The sequence below is a fragment of the Physeter macrocephalus genome, chromosome 20, assembly GCF_002837175.3.
Source record: "Physeter macrocephalus isolate SW-GA chromosome 20, ASM283717v5, whole genome shotgun sequence".
In the NCBI taxonomy this organism is placed as follows: Eukaryota; Metazoa; Chordata; class Mammalia; order Artiodactyla; family Physeteridae; genus Physeter; species Physeter macrocephalus.
Genome location: NC_041233.1, coordinates 45,678,666 through 45,703,501, shown reverse-complemented (window position 1 = coordinate 45,703,501; position 24,836 = coordinate 45,678,666). Strand labels below are relative to the sequence as shown.

General features: G+C 38.7%; 1 protein-coding gene across 4 annotated transcripts in view; it reads right to left on the bottom strand.

Annotated features, from left to right (window-relative positions):
• The window catches only part of A1CF (APOBEC1 complementation factor), a 77,915-nt gene that overhangs the window by 15,952 nt on the left and 37,127 nt on the right, over window positions 1–24,836 (bottom strand). For 2 of the 4 annotated variants that reach the window (XM_007110697.3, XM_007110699.3), the window contains exons 1-6: window positions 24,580–24,691; window positions 23,918–23,925; window positions 17,971–18,105; window positions 16,031–16,161; window positions 10,712–10,950; window positions 4,360–4,524 (exon numbers count right to left, since the gene is read on the bottom strand). In XM_007110697.3, the coding sequence (XP_007110759.2) occupies window positions 4,360–4,524; window positions 10,712–10,950; window positions 16,031–16,161; window positions 17,971–18,105; window positions 23,918–23,925; window positions 24,580–24,691 (790 nt within the window). Of the gene's footprint in view, window positions 1–4,359; window positions 4,525–10,711; window positions 10,951–16,030; window positions 16,162–17,970; window positions 18,106–23,917; window positions 23,926–24,579; window positions 24,692–24,836 lie in introns of those variants that run through there. The other 2 variants (XM_007110698.2, XM_007110700.3) reach the window with 1 other exon arrangement.

Below are 24,836 nucleotides of genomic sequence, written 5' to 3'. Positions count from 1 at the left end.
TATTGCAATACTTCTCTTCTCTCACCCCTCAGCATTCAACCCTTGACTTTTTATGATAGTGGTTGTACAGAGCAAAATGGTCTGGCTAAGCTGAAAATAAATAAAGGTATTTGAGGCCATGAACCATGGGACATGTGATTAACCGAACTTCTAACCTGGTCCCTTTATTCCTTCAGTGTCAAGTGGGGTAATTATTGTGACTTACCCTTATGGCTTATCTTGGAAATTAAGTAAAAAGTGGGCCAATGAGGACCTCTACCTTTCCAGTGTTTGCCCCATTCATTCTCCAGTGCCATCCTCCACCCAGGCTCCACTGTTAGCTCCCAGAGGCATTTTGGTATTGTCTTTACCCTAGTTCCTACCTAGTGTTTTGTACACAGGGGCTGAAACCGAGTAGGGCCCTCTGGGGCCCCCAGGCACTGAAACCGAGTGGGACCTGGGCACAGAGGATGAGCAAATGTTATCAGTCAATTCACACTCCAACTCCTATCATTCACATTAGTTAGGTGGAACTTCAGATAATGGATTTTGATGTTCTCAAATTCTGCTTGTAGATATTGAAATCAGCTTGCATTTTTGAACAGTAATGTCCAGCCACACATGCTTTTGGAAATCTTTTTTTTTCTTTAACTTTATTTTATTTATTTTTGGCTGTGTTGGGTCTTTGTTGTTGTGCACGGGCTTTCTCTAGTCGCAGCGAGCAGGGGCTACTCTTCGTTGCGGTGCACGTGCTTCTCACTGCAGTGACTTTTCTTGTTGCGGATCATGGGCTCTAGGCACACAGGCTTCAGTAGTTGTGGCATGTGGGCTCAGTAGTTGTGGCTCGTGGGCTCTAGAGCACAGGCTCAGTTGTGGTGGCGCGCGGGCTCAGTTGTGGTGTGTGGGCTCAGTATTTGTGGCACGCAGGCTCAGTAGTTGTGGCACATTCTGGTATTCTCTACAATAGTAGAGCTGGTATTCTTTACAATAGTATTCAACATATGGCTTATTTTAATATGTTCCTTCTTTGTGCATAGGAATTTGATTATTGATTGATCCTCATTTGGCAGAAGGTGAGGCAATAAAATACCAGTGGTCATCGTAAGACTCATAATGCAGAGAACTGGAAAACAGTTACTCTGTTCATTGCCAACTTGTCAGAGACACATCAATTACATGAAGACAAACACATCTGCAATTCCAAGGGGAGACTTTCAGAGGGTCATGGTTCCCAAAGTGTGGTCCCCAGACCTGCAGTATCAGCTTCACCTAGAACTTAATGGAAATGCAAGTGCTTGGGCCCCACCCCAGACGTATTGAATATGAAACTCAGGGGGCAGGGCCAGCAATCTGTTTTAACAATCCCTCCAGGTGATTCTGAAGGTAAACTCCTTTAGGAAAATCAGATTTTATAGAATGACTATAATTGGAATTTCAGCAGATGCCCTTAGGCTACACTGGGGAAGAACATACATTTTCACGCCCCAGTTTTTGTTCTGATTGTCATTTATTTCTCTGAGTACCGATATAATATTTTCAGGTTAATCAGTGTTAAAATAATACATTGATAAATATTTGCAAGGAATATTCAGGATCCTCCGAGGGATCCAAACTTTCAATAGAATTTTTAAAGAGGTATTTTTCTGTTTTTCAAATTTTTCTAGGTAAGTTTAAACACATCCTTTCCACTGGAAAAGAAACTGGTTAGCTCTGACTTTTTTTTTTCCCAATACAGCAGATGTCTGCTAGTAGTCCACGCTTTGCCATTCATTTTCTTCTGCAGAGTGCCAAGAAGCAGCCACACATCGTTATGGAGCCCTGAGAGTTGTCCCACCAGCCTGAGAGGGAGAGGGAGAAAAACACCTGGTATTTATTATTTTCATTATAATTAAAAGGGCCTGGACACTTGTCTCTCTTCAACACACAGACTGGGAAAGCTGATAGCCAGTGACTATGAAAGGAAGCAGTCTTTCAGTAGTTTCTCATTCCAGCCTTTCTCCCCTAAAAAGAGTAATTTTTTTAAACATCTTTATTGTAGTATAATTGCTTTACAATGTTGTGTTAGTTTCTGCTGTATAACAAAGTGAATCAGCTATATGTATACATATAACCACATATCCCTTCCCTCTTGTGTCTCCCTCCCACCCTCTCTATCCCACCCCTCTAGGTGGTCACAAAGCACCGAGCTGATCTCCCTGTGCTATGCAGCTGCTTCCCACTAGCTATCTATTTTACATTTGGTAGTGCATGTATGTCCATGCCACTCTCTCACTTTGTCCCAGCTTACCCTTCCCCCATCCCCGGTGTCCTCAAGTCCATTCTCTATGTCTGTGTCTTTATTCCTGTCCTGTCCTTAGGTTCATCAGATCCATTTTTTTTAGATTCCATATATATGTGTTAGCATACAGTATTTGTTTTTCTCTTTCTGACTTACTTCAAGGAGTAATGTTTTAATTACATAAAAATAAGAAGTATTATTCACTATGGGAAGGAAGAAAATCAACTTAAAGTCATGGTGGAGCAATGCTTATACATTCACAGATCAGTTCTTATGCTCATAACTGCATCAACTTTCAGATGTCCAATTATACGTCACTTCTCCTAAACATGAGTCTTCTCTGCACCTCGGGAGTTAGGCTGCCATTGCTGTTATTCTTCTGGAGCATCTTAAACTCCTTCCACACACACACATCATACCTGTTAGCTCCTCCCACTGTGCCTGGCACCCATGAGCTACTGAAGCAATGACAGGTGAATGAATGAGTGAGTAAATGGAATAAGCACAGAGCACAGGGTCCTAGAGTTGTTAAGAACATGCTGTTAACCAGACCTGGATTCAAGTCTGGAATCTGCCACTTGCTGGTTGTATGCTGGTTGTATGACCCTGGGCAAGTTACTTATCTGTTCTGGGTCCTGGTTTTCTTATCTTTAAAATAATGGAAGTAGTAAGGTACCCTACATCATAGGGTTGTTGAGCCACACCCTTATACTAAAGTAGCAGGAAGGCAGAGTTCCTGAAGGCTGGAAAAAGACAAATCTCTGATGAATCTTTAAAAAGGGAGAAATGATAACCTTACTAATTACCTTTAGAATGAATTATCAACTTATTCTATTATAACTGACAGAGCAACCAGAGTTGGAAACAGGCAACATGACTATGTGAAGTGAGTATCCTCAGGCAGTTTTAAGATGATGGCATCATGGCCTATGCTTATCAACAATCTAAAGAGTTACTGCCTGAGAAATTCTTATTTATGGAAAGATGTCACCACGGTGATAAACTTAGACTAATATGCTCCAAAGCATGCTAATACCACAAGATGATCTGCCAAAAAATGGGATCCATGGCCCCCAAATTGGGAAGTGAGTTATCCTACAACTCTTCTTTTGGAGACTTTCAAAGCAAATTAGAAGGTGAAGGACTCTGGTAAGTCCCACAAGCAAACAAACCTTTAATTTTGCTGAATCTGGTGTTAACAAACTTATTTGACCAGGGACCCCTTTTATCAGTAACATCTACTAACAGTTTATAGAATTAATGTTACACAGAACTGGCTTTGGGAAATGCTTGTTTGGACATTGTTTCTTAAAATGCTTTACTTGTCTCAGTGTTGCAGCTTCTATATGAGAAAAAAAGAGATAGGGAGTCGATCTCATGGCTTAAAGTTGATAATGAAAAGTATTGACAAAATGAACAGTAATTATTCTTCTCCACCTTCTTTTTTGCTTTCTCTTCACCCAAATTAGTTTCCTAGAACAAATTGTCACCTCCTTACTTATGTACCTAAAGTCACAGTCATATTCCATTAGACCAGCGGTTCTCAACTGGGTGCAATTTGCCTTCCCAGGCACAAAAATGTCTAGAGACATTTTTGGTTACAAAAATTACAAAATTATAAAAATGTCCAGAGACATTTTTTGTTATCACACCACGGACTGCACAGGACAGACCCCCACAGCCAAGAATTATCTGGCCAAAAATGTCAAGAATACTGAGGTTGAGAAACCTGCATTAGATCTATAGTTATGGCCATGCATTCATTAACACAGTTAATATTTATTGAGCATCTACTAAGTCCCAGGCACACAGACAGGAGCTGAGGAGACAAAAGAAACAAAAAGAACTCATGGAATTTATAGTTTAATGAAGGAAATATGTATTCATTAAGTAATCACACAGAAACATGTACAATTATTGATAAATATTATAGGACCTTAGGTCCCTCTTTTAGAATCCAAAGGTAGGAATATAGTTTTAATAGTCTATGCAATTATGAGAATAAGTGAAAGCTATCTTATTTAAAGGTACAGGAAGTCATCACAAGCATAAGTGTTTTTAAAGTGTGTTTTGAAAAAGTAATCTTGTCTGGTATGTCCTACCTGGTTTAATATTGTTGAATTCTTTCTCAATCATGTCTTCAGAGGTAGACAGCATTAGGTTTCTTACATATAGGATTTTCACGGAAGACATTGTGTCTTCATCAACTTCTACTTCTGGTTCTGCCCAGTCTACTGCAATAGGATGTCCCCATAACTGAATTCTTCCTGTTGAGAAAGATCACAAGTACGATTAATTATATAGAAATTAGGACATAATCTCAGTTCATACTAATGGACTTTTAAATTGAACCTTGAGGTCTTGATTGAGCAAGAAGACTAATATTAAAAGAGGTGATTATTGATTTTAAGAGACATTTCAAATAAGACCTGGCTAGAAGGGGGTTCTGTATGACAAGTGGCTTATTATACTGATAGGGTATAAACGGAACTAGAACGTGGTTTGAAATGGAACAGAAATGAGGCAGCAGTGGTCACGTTTGGGTCCTAGTTCTCACAGGGTGAAGGTAGTCATTGGAGATGGCAAAAACGGAAGAAAGGAAAAGAATGGATTTAGGGCTCAGACATAGAGTCTGGCTTCCTGAAGCATTAGAAAGGTCATTAGGAAGTATATCTGCTGCGGTTGGAAACTGTGTGACTAGGTGCCACCACTGAGCTGTCCAAAAATGGTGCATGTGAAGGGTGGGTAGGGCTCAGGTACCCCTAGTTTGTTTTCGGTCGCTTACACTCGGTCAGAGCTCTAATCAACTGTATTCTCTCCTAATTCTCGCTTTGTCAGAACATAGACAACTCAGAAATCTGGAGAAAAAGTTATTATTATTTTCCAAATTAAGACAAAGAGCAATGAAGAGTCTATGATGGGACATTGAACTCATCTTGAAAGGGTAGCTGTTATCCATGGCTACATATATATTTGTATTCCTATATGACTGCAATTTATTGAGTGTCTTGCACTCTACTGTGTTTCCCATATTCTCTCAGTTCCTTCTCACAGTAACTCTGTGGGGAGGGGAATGACTTTCCCAATTTTACAGAAGAGGAAATGAGCTTTTGAGAAGATATCTTACCCAGATCTATTTCACTTCTCCACTGCTCCCTTTTGTTTTTTGTTACTCAACCCCCTTACCCCTACACAGTACAGATCCATGTTGAAGTGATGAGAGGACGGTGAGGGTCAACTCAATTTCTTAATTTGATTGGAAATGTTTAAATATTACACAAGAGGCAAGTATTTTTCATCAAAATGCATCTTTTTATTCCTTAAAAAACAGTCAGTGAAAGCATCTGTGGCATTGACATTCTAAAACTCAAACAAAGGGTAGACGCATTCTAATGAGTTAGCGAATCCCAGTGAGTTAGCGGGAGGCTGGCTCCTCCTATCCCAGTTGGCCGGCTACCTTGTTCTGCCTTGTAGCCCAGAGGATAGTTTTCTCCATCACTCTCTTTTCCCCCTCCCTTCCACTCCCCTTCTACAACTCCTTTCCTTTTTCTTCCATTCCCTTCCTTTCTATGCTTTACATAGACTTTGCTAAGGGTCTTATCCCCAAAACCCTAAGGCTCCCAGGTGACTCTGGTTTCTGTAGCTCAGTGGTTCTCAATCTTGGCCCCATAGTCGAACAGCTTACAAAAATATGGGTTCCACTGGGTGTGCTGGAGTCAAGGTCCTTTCTACCTGCAAGAATAGACTGTTAAATTTTCAGAATTTTGTGAGTCAATTGATGTGAACTTAGTGGCTTGAAATGAGCCACAGTGGGAGTGTTAACAGTATGGAAATCCAAAAATATTACAAATCAGTGCTTTTGATTTTCCCCTGGGAATCAGCTCATCACTGACCTCTGGACCCTCTTTTCCAATTCTGATTTAAGTGGTCTAGGCCTCAGGATTTTGAAAAGCACCTCAGTTAATTCAGCCAAAATTGAGAACACTGTTCTAGCCCATTGGCTTTTGCCTTCCCAGACTGGGACCACGGTAAGTCATTCACAGGCCTGAAGATGTGGAAAAGGTTAAAGTGGATAGAACTGAGAGGAGGTGCAGGGAGCAGTGATTTCCATAAACATCCCTGTGGAAGTCAGTGTTGGAAAGTGATTTGTGAACTTGAGCTTTGAAGTCAGACAAGTTCAAATACCAGATTAATGATCCTGGCTAGGAAACAACCTTTCTAAGCATCAGTTTCCTCATCTGTAAAATGGGGATAATAAAAGTACCTGCTTCTCAGGGTTGTTGTGAAGACAAAAGAAGGAGATGCATTAACGCATATATGAGGAATCTAGGAAAATGCTACAGATGAACCTATATGCAAAGCAGAAATAGAGACATAGACGTAGAGCACAAATGTATGGACACAAAGGGGGGAAAGGGGGGGTGGGATGAACTGGGAGATTGGGATTGACATATATACATTACTATGTGTAAAATAGATAACTAATGAGAACCTACTGTACAGCACAGGGAACTCTACTCAGTGCTCTGGGTGATTTAAATGGGAAGGAAGGGCTTCCCTGGTGGCGCAGTGGTTGAGAGTCCTCCTGCCGATGAAGTGGACGCGGGTTCGTGCCCCGGCCTGGGAAGATCCCACATGCCGCGGAGCGGCTGGGCCCGTGAGCCATGGCTGCTGAGCCTGTGCGTCTGGAGCCTGTGCTCCGCAACGGGAGAGGCCACAACAGTGAGAGGCCCGCGTACCACAAAAAAAATAAATAAATTAAAAAATAAATTAAATGGGAAGGAAATCTAAAAAGGAGGGGATATATGTATACACATAGCTAATTCACTTTGCTGTACAGCAGAAACTAACACAACATTGTAAAGCAACTATACGGCAATAAAAATTTTAAAAAACCCACCTACTTAAAACTTAAAAAAAAAGAAGGGACTTAATTTATCGCTTTTAAATGATAATTCAATAACGTACATTCCTCTTGAGTATTTTTGATCTACTTTTTGGGATGTATAGTTTCCTCAGAATATGCATTCTTTGTGTCCAATGTGAATAGTGTCACTCAAATTAGGTATGATTGTTTTTAGAACCTTGTCATTTAGAAGAAAGCAAAGTACATTGTAGACGCTTAATAAATGTTTCCATACTGAGTGGTTCCCCAGGTGTTCCTATTTACTTCCCATACAGGTGAGTGGCTAGTGTCATTAGTTGATAGATTTAGCAGTGGATCACAAAATTTGGCTACACAACAGAATTATCTGGAAAATTTAAAATCAGTGCTCCAATGCCGCCCCTGCCCCCCGCTGAGAAGCAGATTCAATTGATTAGAGGTTGATTTGGGCACTGGTATTGTTTAAAAACCTCCTCAGATGATTCAAATTTGTAGCCCACCATGGACCACCCTTGATTTAGATGATCAATCTCAAACTTGTGGTCTCAGGGGCAGTTGCATCCTGGGAACTTGTTATAAATGCAAATGATCAGACCCCATACCACACCTACTGAATCAGGAACTCTGGGGTTGGGGGCCCCAGAAATCTATGCCTTAACAAGCCCTCCAGGTGATTCTGATGGAGGCTAAAATTGCAAACCACTGTTGGAACTTTTTTTCAGAGTATCCTTAGAATGCTTTGACAATGCCTGAACTGGATGCATCAACTTTGTTCTACGTACACCTCAGTAAAGATGCATTGTCAAGAGGGAGCTTCCACTGTTTGAGGAGGTAGGTGGTGGGAGGCAATATATCACTTTAGACCACAATTTTCTCCTGTCTTCAAGTCTGGATCAATTAAGAAGGAAAAGCTTCTTGTGGTCCTTGCCTATCATGTTTCTTAAAGCTCTCCTTGTCCTTTCAAACTGGGGTCTCCAGAGGATTGCCCATTTCTGAAATCCTGTGTTGTTGCTTAATCTATGGTGAGGTCATAAGTAGATGTCCAAATGGGTAATAGATTTTACTCTCAGGCTTCAGTAGAAAGGAAGCAGTTTGCTCTGGCTGCCTTATTCTCCGCCTCTTGTTATTCTGCTGATGAGGCAGTCTGACTAAACTCCAGCGGACTGAAACTCAACCAGCTGAGGCCAACTTAAAGGGCAACAAGCAAAGGGGGTGGGGGCTGCCTCACATCATGATGAGGATGAGAAAATGCCTGGGGAGAGTGAGGCAGCCTATATATTGCTGCGTCCTGGCCAGAGAATCCATAGGCAGAACTCAGGATCTTGGGTGGAAGCATAACACAGTGCTTGAGAATTCTTGCCGCCTAGCTGCTCAGCCTTGCCCGGCCTAGTCAGTTCAACTCAGGTAAAGACAGAAGCTCTTTCTGTGGGTCAATGTGCTATTTTCTTTGAAGAGGGGAAGCTGACGGGAAGTTTTAATTCCCTAGGAACACTGATTGTCTGGCTGCTGAAAACGCTCCCATTTTGGACCCTCTTTCACTGCCATCCTCCCCCATCCCCCAAATGATTGTACCTATCTGTTTTTACAGGTATGAAGGAGGAAAATGATTAATGTGGGATGGAATAGTGGAAGCTGGTTTCTCAATGAAGTGGTGGCTAAGCTGGGGCTTTGAATGCCATGAGTCGGTAGAGACGGGGAGGGGCAGGTCATTCTAGGAGGGGATATAGCATTCGAAATAAAGGATACAAAAAACGAGCATGGTGTTGCCTAGGACACTGAGTTTGTCCTGATAGAAAGGAGGGTGTTTATTGTGAAAAAGAAGGTCCAAATTATGTTTGAAAAGGACTGGGGCCCCGAGTGAAAGGCCTTGAATGACAAGCTCAGAGGTTTATGCTTTATCTCATATGCAGCAGCAAGTTGGTGAATATCTTTGAACTAATGAGTGAGTGACATCATTCAGTCTCTTAACAAGGAGAGATTGAATTCCTCCTATTTGGAAGAACTTTTGGTAGAAAGGATGATATGTTATTTTAGGAACACTACTCTGGTGGTAATGTTTAGGATGGAGTAGGCGGGGGAGGTGGGGGGCTGGGGGCATCAAAGAGAAAGCAGAGCTGGGAGAATACTTAGGAGACCTTGAAAAAAAATAATCCAAGGTTGGGAATATATGTGTTTAGCCTACAGTGATGGCCTGAGAACAAGATGGATACGAGGCACTTTTCGAAAGCAGAATTGTTGATGTTGAAGAGGACAGCAAAATATTTAGTTCAGGTCACTGAGAGGCTAGGTAAGCAGCATGAGGAGTTTGAGTGATTCTATGCACCTGTGAGTCAGGCGACTTGACCACCGGGTAGTGAAGAAGTAGTGAATGGAAGCTTCCCCATTAGAAATATCCACCTCAGATCAAAACATTTTTACTGTTAAAATTTTAAATATTGATTTCATCTTCCCTAGTCTTTGCAAAATTTCTCTTTCCTATGTTTTATAACAATACTATTACACATGTATAAAATATATTAATAATATATTGAATATTAAAAATATCCACCTCTCAATAGATTCAGCAATTTTGGGGGATATCTCATATTTTTTCACTTTAAGCTGCCTTCATGAAAATTTTATTAAAACATATTCCCCAAGCTCAGAAGTCATCTTTCAATTTTGAAAATTTCTGGAGGGCTAATCCTATTGGTTTTATTTTAAAAAATAAAAATAAATGTAGGTGTTTTTGTTGCTGTTCTGCTTTGTTTTAGATTCTGGTGACTTCCACAGTGCTTAAGAGAATCCTTGATTCCAATGTATTCAATATGCCATTCTTGAAATACTTATCATTTTAATATTAATTCATTTTAATAATTTTGTGTAAGTTTGGCAAATATTTTATAACAAGCACAGGACTTTCAACAATTTTTCCTAAGTTGATCTTAGTGGGGCAGTGTCTTGGTGGAGTCTTCTAAACCCAGGAATTTATGGCTGTTGACCAAATAGGACCTACCTCGTGGTTGTAGCATCTAACTAAGGTGTCTTTGTTTGGAAAGCTATTATTTCTATTCCCTAAAATTAGACAGAAATTATTAGACACTAGGGATTCATAATAAAAGTACGTCATTTTAATTGTCATTGGGATAATGTATCACTTGCATATTTATTATTTCTACATTAAAATGGATAACATATAACCTATTTCTAATAAGCCCAATAACAAAAACTATATACAAAGATAATTGCTGACTGATAAATTTACTTTTAAGGAGATTCTTCAGTTTAAAGATTCAGTATAGGGTTGCTATAACTTCAAGTTCTGGATTTCTCCTGTGCAATGTACATTGGATTTAATGCACAAAGCGAATAGTTTTCAGAACCTAATCTGCGAAAACTTCAGGGAACTGAATCGACTGTGAGATAAATAAGAAGGACCAAGAGTTTAAAAAATGTAACATAACCAGAGATAAAGAGCAAAAAAAAAAAAAAACGAACAACAGGCTTTTGTTTCCTTTGCTAAGGAGCACAGCAGCCTGAGGCAGGCAGGACGGAGTGGAGAAGTCTCCTCTTTGAGGAGGGGTACTAACCTGGCAGAAGCTTCCTCCGGGCCATGGCAGCTGCCCGATGATTCTCGTACTCCACGAAGGCAAAGCCCCGGTTTTTGGTTTTATCTGCAGCACTTGGGTAGACAATGACATCCACAACTCCTTCGGTGACCTTTTTCATCTCTGATAAGATTTCTTCTCTCTTTTTGGTTTTTGGGATTCCCCCAACAAATAATCGACAGTTGTCCACGCTGGCACAAACCCCTAACAGACGCCCATTTCTGCGAAAACAGCAGGCATTTTGATAGGTGAGAGTCCTTGCTTGATTAAGGTTTAAGACAGAAAATGAAAATGTATATTGAAATTGAAAATATCAGGACCGGGACCTGATACGGCCTGTGGATATGGAACATTTGGTCGTCTTAGTGTTTAAACTGGTTTTGGAAAGTTGTAGCTGCTTTTGAGAAACTGCAAGTTCTGTCAACCTTGGCTCTGCGTTTTTAAAGAAAAAAAAATATTTGAAACTGAGTTGCGTCTGCTGTCTTTAGAGTATATGTGGATTCACTAGTTATTGTAAATCCTCGACACTCCCTAATACCTCATCAATCCTGAGGTCTTTACACCTGGCTCAATGTACTCTTGTATCCTGCCCTGGAGGTATCTGAGGTTGCAACCCCTGGTGCTCCCTTTTTTTTTCCCAACCAAATAGAGAAGCTATTCTGTACATGATCACTATTAAAGATAGTCCCTTATACAGAACAGAGTTTCACATATTATTTGGCCGACACAAGGAGCCCGTGAGGTGGGCAGAATAGGTATTGTTTCCATTTTACAGTTGAAGAGCTTGAGATTCCAAGATATTAAATGACTTGCTTAAGATTTTGTAGATTTTGAGAGTTAAAATTGGCCTCTGGATTCAGTTTAATCCCTGTTTCTTCCACTGTGCAGTGTTGCTTATCAGACGGTTGGTGGACACCTTCATTGGCAAGGTGTAGGTTAGTTCAACTTTTCTGGGGGACATGTGGGAAAATGTATCAAAAGTCTTAAGTGTGTGTAACCTTTGGCCAAATAATGCCCCTCTAGGGGAGTGTCCTTAGAAATAAAGATGAGCATCAGCATTTTTGTGTAAGGTTATTCACTGCTACTATTTCAAATAGCTCCCAAATTGGAAATGAGCAAAATAGCCCATCATGCAGGACTGGTTTAATGTAGCTCAGCTGAGATGACTGACTCTGGGGCTGGATATTTCCTCATTGTATACCGTGCTATGTTTGTCATCCCTGGTTCTTGACCACTACATGCCAAAAGCCACCTGTTAGGTCATCCAAGAATGCCTCTTTATCTTTCTCCATGTCCCTTCGGGGGACAATATTGCTCCTGGCTGGGATGTACTGGTATATAAAAGATGAGCGTTCATAACATAGAATGCTCTGTGGTCAATAAACTTAGTAACATAGTAACATAGAGTATTTGAGGGTTGAAAATACCAGTTCACACTATGCTGCTGGGTTAAAAAAAAATGTAAAATGAGTATATGAGAAAGCCATTTTGATTAAAACTATAGAAAATCTAGAAAGACTATAAAAATTCAACATAGTGATTCTCTTTAGGCAATAGGGTAATGAAGGAACGGTTTGAACTTTTATTACTGTTTTTTGGCTGTTTTTGTGTGTTGTGTATTAGGCCATGTGACTTTTGTAATAACTCGGTTATTAAAAGTGGGTAAAGTTTGCTTAACGGAAACCACCCATTCCTCCTGAATAAAAAGTGCTCAGCCAGGTGAGTGGGAGATTGCTCCGATTTCTTGGAACTAGTGGCTCTCAGCTGTGTGGCAGGTGTTCTCACCCAGGTTGAGCCCTGTCCTAGTTGTCCTCTATGCTTTGTGGAAGAACCAAGGACCACGTATCAGATATGTAACAGGTCCATCTCTATTTGTTGAACATTGTCCTAACAATGTGTTTTTTCTGGGGCGAGGGAAGGGTCGATATCGTGATCTTTTAGGGTTTTTTGTTTTTCTTTTTTAACTTAAACCTTTTGTTCCAAGATATTATTTATTTAGAAATTATATTTTTGATCATTCGGGGGCTGGTCAGTTACCAGTAGGGGGAGCCTGGAGTCTTCATATTCTGTGTTTAAATCTGTGTGATTTGTCAGGCGCCTTTCCCAGAATTGCTTGGAGATGAAAAACTCTCTCTCAAAAGCTGAGGGCATGGGCTTCCCTGGTGGCGCAGTGGTTGAGAGTCCGCCTGCCGATGCAGGGGACGCGGGTTCGTGCCCCGGTCCGGAGGATCCCACGCCGCTGAGCCTGCGCGTCCGGAGCCTGTGCTCCGCAACGGGAGAGGCCACAGCGGTGAGAGGCCCGCGTACCGCAAAAAAAAAGCTGAGGGCACGACTTCAACGTCGCCAGAAGCCAGGCATTTAGAGGATGCTCAGTGGATATTTGATGACGAGGAGGATGATATGACACGTGTGGGTCTTTTCCGGATAAGAACCTTATCCATCCCCTCAGAGACAGTGGCTAAAAACAAACCAAAGGTTTGTAACAGGAAGAGGTAACAAACATCCTCTTCTCTACAAGAAAGCTTCTCTCTCTGACAACATCCAAGGCAGAGTGGAAGTAGGTGAGGTTGGCCCTGGGGTGTCTATTCTATTTCACATTCCATTAATCCTACTCATTAAAATTCAAAGTCACTCTGTGCCTTCACCTTGCTTCTGGCATCCAACCTGAACTTTAACTGGAATTTTGGCCACCAACTTTCTCTTTCCAAATGCTTTGTCATATTTTTCCTCTTCCTTTTCTGCACCCTCCTGCCATCATCATAACCATCAGCAGACATTTATAGAGCATCTGATATGTGTCAGGCACTGAGCTTTACATGCATTATCTCCTTTATTTTTCATAATCCCCCCCATGAGGTAGGTATATTTTTGTCTCTATTTTATAGATGAAGACATTGAAATTCACAGAGGATACTGTTACTTTTTAATGGATTGTGTTCATTGTTCATACCTCATCTATTTTCAGAAAGTCTTGACAGGCTCCAGTGTGTAACAATGTATTAAGTAGATTCAGAGAACTTTGTTGATTCCCTACAGAAACAATTCTACATCCATCTCAACTTAAAAGCTATTTTGAGAATAACCTTCGCTATTAAGATGTTTAGTTTCTATGAAAGACCAAGGAATGGAGAATCTTCTAATTCCTGAAAACATCACGAATATATCTTAATATAGCTTTTTATAGCCCTTTCTGTAATAACTTAGTATATATTATTTCATATGATGTATGCTCGGAATAACTCTGGGTGATCAGGTGATAATATAAAACGGATGCTGAAAGAGGTCAAAGGATTTGTCCAAAGGAACCTGGGCTAGACCTCTGATCTCCTGATTCTCATACCCCAAAATTTTCCAGATATCAGAGCTCTTTTGGATCCATGGTGGCATGTATGGAAGGGGAGCCTCCTTTATGTTTTTTCCAAGAATCTGTTCCAGAATCCAATCCCGGTACTGAATGCCTAGGCTACTAGTAGTTGCCAAGTCCAATCAATCTTTCCATGGCTAAGGGGTTTAAGAAAAATGACCCAGTAGTTGACTGACTACAGAATTACAAGGATAATGCAGGACTTATTTTGAGCCTATAGGAAGTGAGAGAAAACTAATGACAGGAAATCTACTCTCTCTGTATTCATTAAATTTAAGATTCCCTCAGTTTTAAAGTGCATCTCTGTTACAGGAAGAAAATATTGAAAGACTGCATCTCAGAATTAATGAACGTGCTAATATGTAAGAGTTCTGTCACTTATTGACCTATTACTATGTTCCAAACACTAAGCTAAACATATTGAAATCTTGATAACATCCCCAAAATAAACCTATGAAATAAGTATTATTATTCCCACTTTATAGATGAGGAAATTGAGGCTCAGAGAGGTCAAGTCACTTTTGGCACTCAGCTGAGGCCCATCTGACCCCAAGCTATTGCTTTTTCATCTAACACACTAATCTTTCTTCCATGTGGCCCTGGGCTTCCTTAAGAAAGGATTTATGGCAGTTCCCTCTGGTTTAGATTTTAGAATGTAGATAATTTCATGTATTGTCAATTTATAAAAACCAGTTATTGATTGTATAGGGTCAGTTATGTCCTGGAACCCTCTGCTAATCCCCTGGTTTCCAATATTGCTTATATTTGGCTGACTCCCAAATTTACGTTCCAATCGTGACCATTCTCCTGACTCCAATATCATATAATCACCTCCTCAGCAACTCCCCTGGGACGTCTAATGTGCGTCTCAAATGTAAATTGTCCCAAACAGAGCTCTTCCTGTTTTCCTGTTATTCTCCCAGCCTTTTCCATCTCTATGACACTATCACATCCACACATACTTGGACCAAAATCCTAATTTTCCTCCCTGAATTATAAATCCACTCACACTCTAAATCCAATATTTAGCCAGTCTTGTCTATTCAACCTCCAAAATATATCACACATCTGACTTTTTACCACCTTTACCACTAACCCCTTATGCAAGCACCACCATCTCCCATCTAGTTCTAGACACAGCAGCAGCCTTTGAACTGCCTTCCCTCTTTCAGCCCTTACCCTGCTACAGTCCATTCTTCACTTGGTAGTCAGAGGAATGTTGTAAAAAAGCGTGAATCTAATTAAAACCTCCTGTGATTTCCCCTTTTTTTTCCCGAATAAAATCCAAATTCTTAATGATGAAATATACGACTCTCCAACTGTATTGCCTTTAACCCTCCTATCTTTACTCTGTTCCTAATGTTGGCTTTCTTTCTGTTCCTTTAACACATCATGCTTATTCTCATTTTGAGACCTCTGCACTTGCTGTCCTTTCTTTCTCCAAAAGGATTTTCCTCCAGGTCTGACTGTCATGGCAGATTCTTTTCATTCAAGTCTCAGATCAAATTTTACTTTCCGGAAGAGTATTTTCTTAAATACTTCAAGTTAGAGTAGCAACCTCCTCATACAACTTTACCCCATTTCCTGGTTTTTATTTTTTCAAACTCTTTTAAATAATCTTATACATCCGATTGCTCACCATGAGTGTAGGAAAGTGTACCTTGATACTTCTAATATTTTCAACAGTGTCCAGCACATATTTATGAAATGGATAAATGCATTTTGCTTCTTTGAACATTTCACAGAACTTAGTCTGGCACCTTATGTAGTGTTGGTTAAATAAACATTTCATTAAAATGATTTCCAAGAAAAAGAACTAACCTTTGATTTCTGATTTTGGCTATATTTTGCATATACTATATTAGATAAACTTGATGGAAGAACAGATAAAGGTACATTGTCTGATTCACTTTTAATCTAGAAGAGATGGATCTTACCTAATTTCATAATTATTAAGTTGCTTGATTGCATTCTTGGCTTCTTGTTTATTTGAGAAAGTTACAAATGCATATCCTCTATTGTTGCCATTAAAATCCATCATCATTCTCATTTCATAAATTTTACCAATCTACAAGTAATAAGAGAATTCATATTTATACATTTGTACTTCCAAATGAAAACACACACACGCATAACGTTTTCTGAAGTCTCTGCTGTGTTTGGCATTTGCATCCCATGTGTAATAGTTTGCATGTTTTCATGCTGGGTTCAGATCTGTTATCTGACTCATGGGTAAAGTCAGGATAAATAAAGAAAACATGTACAAAGTGGCATTTCAGCCAGAGTTGCCAGAATGTATATTTTTGGCAGAGCAAGTGACCTTTCATCACACAATTATCTGGGGATTTATATGACATCTTAGGGACCAGAAAACACATTTGTCATCAGAAGTACAATTTCTTGATAGATTTGTCCTTGCCCTTTACATTGGCCTCTGAGGCCTCCATAGTTTTTATCTTTACTTGGTCATACTCTACCAGTGATGTGTAAAACCAAAATCAAGAACACTCATTTGGAGCCTTGCGAAACTGACTTCTTAGCTCTCTTTTCCACCTACCATTATGTAAAGGTGAACACAGATGGTGTGTTTCAGAGGATGGTCCTGGGAGCCCTGTTTTCCCCATCTGTAGGCTGAAGGTAAATGCTAGTCTTAACACAACTGATCCAGGGCCAGCACCTCCATGGTAGCAGTGTACTCACTCTATCCCTCTTACTGTAACTCCTCTGCTTTGCTTATATACCATTCCCTCCTGCTACCCCAACTGTTCTCTATAATCCAGGCACAGTAATTCATTCTTGCTGGCTGCTGTAAGACGGGTGGCCCACACAGATGTGAGGGACACGCGTGGGGAGAAGAGGCATCATTAAGCTACTTCTATTATGTCAGTGATGTCTGTCCCACAGGTCAGCCCCACGCCACCCCCACGGTACTCAGTGATGGACACCTATTTTTTTCTGGGCTCATTAGGAAAGAGTTCAAGCATGTTTCATCTCTGCATTTCAAGTGTTTCTTGATGCTCATTTTCATGTTCAGTATATAAGATTCTTATAGGATTGTCCTTGTAATTTATGCACGTGCCAAGTGACGTTGTTTGTATAAAATTAAGAGTAGTTCTGAAACTGAGCTGAATTACACACACACACACACACACACACACACACACACACACACACACACACACACACACACAGCTGATTTTGGCATTTAGGAAAAGAAAGAGCTAAACTCATTAAATTTTCTAGGAATTTTAAACACAACTTGGTAAATTATCGAAATGTTAATTTTGTATTTTTGCTTTAACTTTGGGTTTAGTAGAAAAATGTCATTTGGAATGAAAACTGAGGAAATTTATCCCTTAATTATATAGTGACTTTGAAAAACCATGTTATTAATCTTGTTGATTGCATTCAAATTTGTAGAAGGAAATTTCCTTCTGGATCAATATGTATGGGGACACGGTGGAGCCATGACATACACATTTTTTAATGTGAAAATCTTACACTTTATAAAACCATATTAACATTTCAAAGTTGAAGCAATATCTTATTTTAGACAGGTGGTTGTAGTGTTATTCTGGATTGATCTGTTGAGTTTGCAGTAAGATGGCTATGCTAGTGGAGATGGGGGATTGAAATATAGATTAAAAAGTCATCAGCAATGGTAGTTTCAGCTGTCAGTAACAGGACAGAGCTGAGTCAAGGCGATGATAATTAGGGGCCAATCACTAACAGCTGGGAAGGTTTTAACTTTGTCCATGATTGAGGAATGGTAATTGGAAGAGAAACCATCACTGACCAAGAAGAATGAGAGTGAAAGCAAGGTGAAGAGAGTAGTATTTTTTCCTTGAAAGATTAAAAAAAAAATCTTTAGACTCACTTTTTCACATAATGGTATGAGTTCATCTTCAAAAAGGTCTCGGGGAAGTTTTCCAATAAAAATTTCACAGCCCCTTTCTGGGGGTGCAGCAACCCAACCGGGCGGGGGACCACCATATTTTCTTTGTCCATTTTCCTGCAAATCCCATGTGGATTGTAGGAGGGAGAGAAGAAAACAATGGAATCCTTAGTTTGAGTTCCTCAACTATTTTCAAAATCATTTCTCAAAAAGGAAGATACTTATTGACAAGTAATAGTAGTGGACTGGTCAGAGGATAAAAATGGACGTCTCTTTTGTATGAATTTTTTAAAAAAATATTTATTTGGCTGCGCCAGGGCTTAGTTGTGGCATGTGGGATCTTTAGTTGCAGTATGCAAACTCTTAGTTGTGACATGCATGTGAGGTCTAGTTCCTGACCAGGGATTGAACCCAGGCCCCCTGCATGGGGATCACAGAGTCTTATCCCCTGGACCACCAGGGAAGTCCCTCTTTTGTGTGAATTTCAACACCATGCTCTTGCTTCAATGACTTGCTCCAGATAAGCACTGTGAAAACTTATAAAGTGCTGGGCAAATATAAAGGGTTGTTATTTTTTTGGTTTGTTATTTTGCCATTCAAACTCACCAATGCCTGATCGTCAAAGGATATGATTATAATTTGAATCTGGGGTTCTGATTTAATATTGAAATCTATGAGGTTCTGGACCTGAACTACTTGGCTCCATGACCCACTAGCTGTGGGGCGTTGGGCAAATTGCTTGACTTCCCCAAACCTCAGTGTTTCTCATATATTAAGTGGAGATACTATCAGCTTTTGATTAAAGGAGATAATGTATCAAATATGCATGGCACAGGTCTTGGCATGTGATATATATTCAATAGTTATTAATTCTCTTCTTGCCTCCCTGGATTGAGGCTGTTTCATGCACTGAGCAAGGCAACGTAGGCCCCTAAATAGAAACATCATGAAGGTTAACATTTGAAAGAGTGGACTGGCTAATTTTGGGGGTAACCAGTGAGGGACTTAAATCTGTCTTCAAAGCTGACAAGATGGTGAAAGGTGTTTACTAATGTTGCATCTCTTTGTGGAGAACAATGCTGTTCTCAGTCCAAATACTGTAGCATTAGCTTCTATTATTTTTTTCCTTTATTCTAAAAAATCCTTGGTAAATTCGATGTCCTTTTGGGGGAGGGGCAGCACTGATCCTTGTCTGACCTGCTGTCTGTATTTTTCTGAAGGTTAATGACCTAAAAATAACTTCAGGGGCCCCAAAGTGAAAGATAGGCCTAATCCACCACTATTGAGCTGAAATAATTCATTTGCTGGAGAAGAATAAATTTACTTTCCACTTAGGCATAGCCAAAGCTCTTTGTTATACTTTAAGTGATTTTTGGAGAAAGGAAAACATAAAAGACCAAATATCAGTATTCATTGCTAACTTCTACAATTACTACTTTAAAAAACTTTTATACCATAAAATGATACATGATGTTGCATAAAACCTAGTAATGTATAAAGTAAAAGGAAAAATTCCCCAACGCATCACCCTACCCATCTGTAGAAATAGTTACTGTTAAGTGTATCTGCCTTTCCAAATATTTTTCTATGTATATTTTCAAAAGACATGTTAGTTATTTAAAGACATTGTTTTTCTCTATAGTTTGTCAAAAAAAAATCAAAGTAAAGCAGCTTCTAGTTTCACTGTTAAATCTTTATATATACTAACTTGAGACTTCCTCAATTATTTTATAAGTGGTAGTACAAAGGCTTTTTGGATCACAGTATTTAAGTATTTAAAATATGTCTGTGATTGCAATAATTTAAAAAATGCCTACTAATTTAATCATGTTGCCTTAAATTAAAAAGATGTCATATGGGTGTTCTACCTTGCCTTGATTACTTTTTGCATTAAGCAAGTAGGTGCTTTTCATTTTACTAAACATTGAAATATTTGCCTCAAGAGTTCTTGTATTTTTTTCTTCCCCTATATTCTTGCAGGATTATCCAGTAGAAAAACTGTCACTGAAAAATCTGAGAAATAAAATGTTTTATACTTACAGGAAAAAAAAAAAACATAAGAATTCAATGAGCATATCTCAACCAAGAATTTCCTAAAAAAATGAATTTGGTATTTTCAGAGACATATTTAAAGTTTTCTTACTTAAATAACTATATAACACTTAGTATATGACAGCACTGTTCTAATTCTCAATATCATGGGTTAAAGGCTATTACTATCCGGACCTTACAGAAGAGAGTTAAGCCCACAGAGATTAAGTAATTTGCCAAGATCATGTGGTTGGGGAGTGGAAAAGTCAGGATTTGAAGCCAGGCAGTCTGGTTTCAAAGGCCATCAGCTTAATCCTTACTACGTTTTGCTTTGTTATGTGGTAGCCTAACACTTATAACAGATTCACACATTTAAGTACTTATTTATGAAAAAATTATCATGCCACTGAATTGAAATCTCTCTGCTGCATTTTAAATCCTTTCCAATTTCCAATCGTTTTACTACACAAATTTTGGGGAAGAACATATCTCATACCTGTTGCTTACAGAGAGGTGTATTTCTATTGCCATACTACAATCTACTTCCTTGGGTCGACTGTCACCATTTGGTTGATGCTGTTCCCTCTGAGGCCATTTCTGTATTTCTTAAATGTCTGGAGATATACTATTCAATGGATTATTGGAATAAATTTAGTATAAACTTGGCAATATTTTTACTATTCATGCTGAGGAAACCAAACTTTCATCGCATCATAGTGAAATGGTTATTCCAGAATTTCTCATTTGACAAGCTCTGTCTGATAGCTTGAAAATAAATAGGCAACCAGCAGATTGACCTTTAGAATTTTCCCCTCAACTTTCTTGCTATAATTGTTAAAAAATGTCACCAGACTATTTTGTGCATGTCATGTATATAGGAGAATTCATCTGCTTATAAGCCAAAATGATTGGGTAAGAGAGATGATTAATTCTGTTGTTTCTGTAAACAAGTGAAATAAATTCACCAAGAGTATTTTGGGGGATCACCAAGAGTCTGACTGGTGAAGTTCAAGCACTGGGGGAGGTTTGCCCTATGAGCCACCCACTGGGCTGGGAATGCACCAGTGGTGGAGGTCCAGGCCACTTTAAGACAGGCGCTGGGCATTAGTTATGGGGTTGAAATAGCTGTCCGTTACTCAGAAAGGACAGTTGGGAGCTGGATTGCTGGTATTTTAGGCAGTATTTTTATAGTTGAGGAGTTTAAAATAGATAAAGCCTAGTTATAGCTGCTCTTTCCTCTCCTGGCTGATGTCCTTCTTGTGAGATGCATTCCTCCAGCAGCACAAATGTATTAGTCATTCAGAGAGAGAAAATATAGGTTTTTGTTTTCCATGAATGTTTGTTCATTGAACTCTGGGATCTTTTATTTTTCCAATCAAAGACTTGGAAACCATTTATTCTCCCAAGTCACACATAAATAGGTGAAGACCTTCAACTGTGTAAATTTAAAAATTAAAGACCTCATTCTAACTATAAATCCAGTGGCTTTAATTAAAATACTGGATACTGAGCCTACCCAGTAAGTATTTGGAAGTCCCTTCTGCTGCAGATATTTTAAGCCTTTCATGAAGGAACCATAGAGTCTTTAAGAAATTTTATATACCATCTTCTTGACCTTGGATAAAACCACCCAACCTTTAGTAAATGATTCTAAGCAATAAATCTTAGCATGAAGGACAAGTGGACTGAGTTAATTTGGGCCACCTGGCATCTGATCTTTTAATACATCTGGGAAATCTGGGCAAAACTGCCTTTTCCCTATAGGAGTTAAAAATAGCAGATACTTGCTTTTCTAGTGTCCCTTGCAACTAGGACAGTAATGGTTATAATAAAGTTAAATTGAGTTCTGGTGCAGAAATTTTCAACGTACTAACATTAGTGTTGAATCCTCCTTGGATACATTTTCTTATCATTCCAGGTGTTTGGTGTGGTTTTGGGTTTCATTCCTAAAAGCTTACTCTTTAAAAAATTTTTAAATTTAAACTTATTATTTATTAAAGTATAGTTGATTTACAGTGTTGCATTAGTTTCAGGCATACAGCAAAGTGATACAGTTATACATATACATATCATTTTTTTCCCTAAAGGCTTACTCTTGAATCTAGTTCTCTAAATTCAAAATTTCTGTAAACCAGCATCCTTTTAATAAACTCCTTTTCTGCTTAATCAGCCAGAATTTACCTCTAATACTTGCACATAATAGTAACAGCAGCAAAAAACAACAGCGGCTAACTCTGAGTCAAGCAATGTGCCAAGTGCTTCCCAGGTATTAATTCATTTAATCTTCTCAACAAACCTATGAGGGTGATACTACTATTACTTTCATTTGTAGGTGAGAAATCCAAAGACATACAAGCAGTAAGTGGCAAAGACAAAATCTGAATCTGAGTCCATGCTTGTAGTTATAACATTTTTCTCTGTTTTTTTATATTAACCCAATATGCTCATTTTACAGATGAGGAAACTGAGTCCAGAGATATTATGTGACTTCCTTAAAGTTACACTGGTTTAATTTATTGCAGAAAACACTAGACTAAATGTCCTCTGATTCTCAATCTGGTGAACTTGGCAAATATACTGTTCAAAAGTCGTGATGACTTTTCTTCTCAGGCTTACCAGACTCACAGTTTTGTATGTTGTGTGTCACACCTACTTTCTTGTTCAACTTCATCAAACATGGACACCAGATGGTTGGTTGTCTCACATAAATGAACCGATTCATAAACTAGAAGAATATTAATTAATGAACCCTAATTCAGTCTATTTTTCTGAGTAGTAATTTCAATTCCTTTAATGGTTCTTTGGAAATTTTATATTCCAAATCTGTAATCATCTTTGTGGTTCCCTTTGGTCCTTTGTTTTTTCTTGCCAAGCGGGAAGAAATTGTGTATGTTTCCTTATTAAACTGCTTTCAGCTGTTCTCCTACCCATTTTCCAATTGATTATGTTTGTATCTATTTCTGCTCCTGATCGCTCAGGTGCTGGACAATCCCCGCATGCTTGGTGACATTTCTAACCTTCACAAGCATGCCAGTCACCACCACCATACCGAGAACAATGGTTCCATGGCTAAACTCCTGTGGTCTCTTCTCACAGCTGATGCCAATGCATTGAGAACAGCTCTCTGGACTGTGTCTATTGCAGTTCATAAATTAATACCATATTTTCCTGGTTGTTGATTTGAAAGATTGAACAAAGGTCTTTACAAGGCATTATTTCTATTACCTTTCACCTGTGTACCAACTATATATCTCAATATGTGATAAGGTTCAAGGCAAATCTAAGGGGCCTTAAATAAGATGTACCAAAAGAATCCTCTTAGATGTGATTTTAACTTTGGTCTGCTAATGCTGTTATTGTTGTTGAGGACAACAGACGGTGCTATAGGGAATGTTTATTTTGTTAATTCTGTATGAAAGATAATGATCTGTTTTGTGTATTGTTTGTTTACCTGCCTATCTTAAGACCAGTGACTTCATATTGGTAAAATCTATTTTAGGCTAAGAATTTTTCGAAGGCAGAATTTATTTAACTTATATACTGTGGAAGTTGGCATTACCATTATTAGCTATTTTTTACAATCTTTGCATTCATACACAATGTGAATGCCAGATATTTTCTTTAAAATAGAAAGAGCGATAATAATTGTGGTGTAAAGACACTGAATAAATGGGATGTTGGAATTTGCGGAAATGTGGTGCTATAGTTAGTAACAAAGAGGCAAAGTTAGGGCAGGAACATAACACTTGAATATAAATTTAACTTTATCATACAGCCCAGAGTTTCTCAAAATATTTTATGTGAGGTAATATTAGGTGCTTTACAGACCAATGTTTTATTTTAATAGTTATGCATTTATTTTATTGTTCATCAGGAAAATATATTTATAACATAAAACCTTTTCCACTTACATAAGAGAAAAGTCTACTTTTAACACTACAGTGTTTCTATTCAAGTTATTTAATGAGTTCTAAATAAATATTATTTTTGGCTGTATGGGTTTATGGCAAAAATCACAAAGATGCAAATAGGTTTTGGCTTTTGAAAATTTATCTTTGTTTCAGTCTTCAAAAAGCTCTCACATTTGATTTTTTAAAAATATATGGTATGGTTCATAAAAACAACTATCAGCAAATTATGAATCGTGTTCCTGTATCACTTTGGAAGACTGACTGTTGAAAGCCTATTGCCTAGGAAAATAGTCCTAATTTCAAGTTACTAGTTGTCTTATGGAGGCAGAACTAACTTGTTATCGGGTGATGCCTTTAATAATATCATCTTCTAATATTTTCCCTTTATGGATTATGTGTGACAACCACCCTTCAGGAATTCAGTATCTCAGCTGTTGAAGTATTTAAGAGCAAACAGGCTTTTAAAAATAACTTGCATTTTGTAAAGCTTATTATATGTTTTTGGCCAATTCATGGGTATATTAAATTCAAGAATATCCTTACACAAAATTAGAAATCAGAAAATATATATTTTTTTGGAGTGTGTATTTCTACATAAGAGAGCAAGTAAAATGCCAATTAACTTCTAAGACCCTCTGTTCACACTTGCCATGAGTCTCACTAATGATGGACTGCACAGCGTATATTATCTTGAGACCAGGATTTGCTGTGTTCCTGTTCACTTCTGGCTCTGGGCAGTTGCCTTGTCTTACTGCTGCCATTTCCAGGAACCTATAAATTCCATCTATAAAATAACTAGGTGAAATCTTTGGTGATTCCTTTATCCATTTGGGGCTTTTATCTTTTTGCGATGTGTAATTTATTCAATAGGCCCATCCAACTTTTTATTATAGATACAATTTGCCT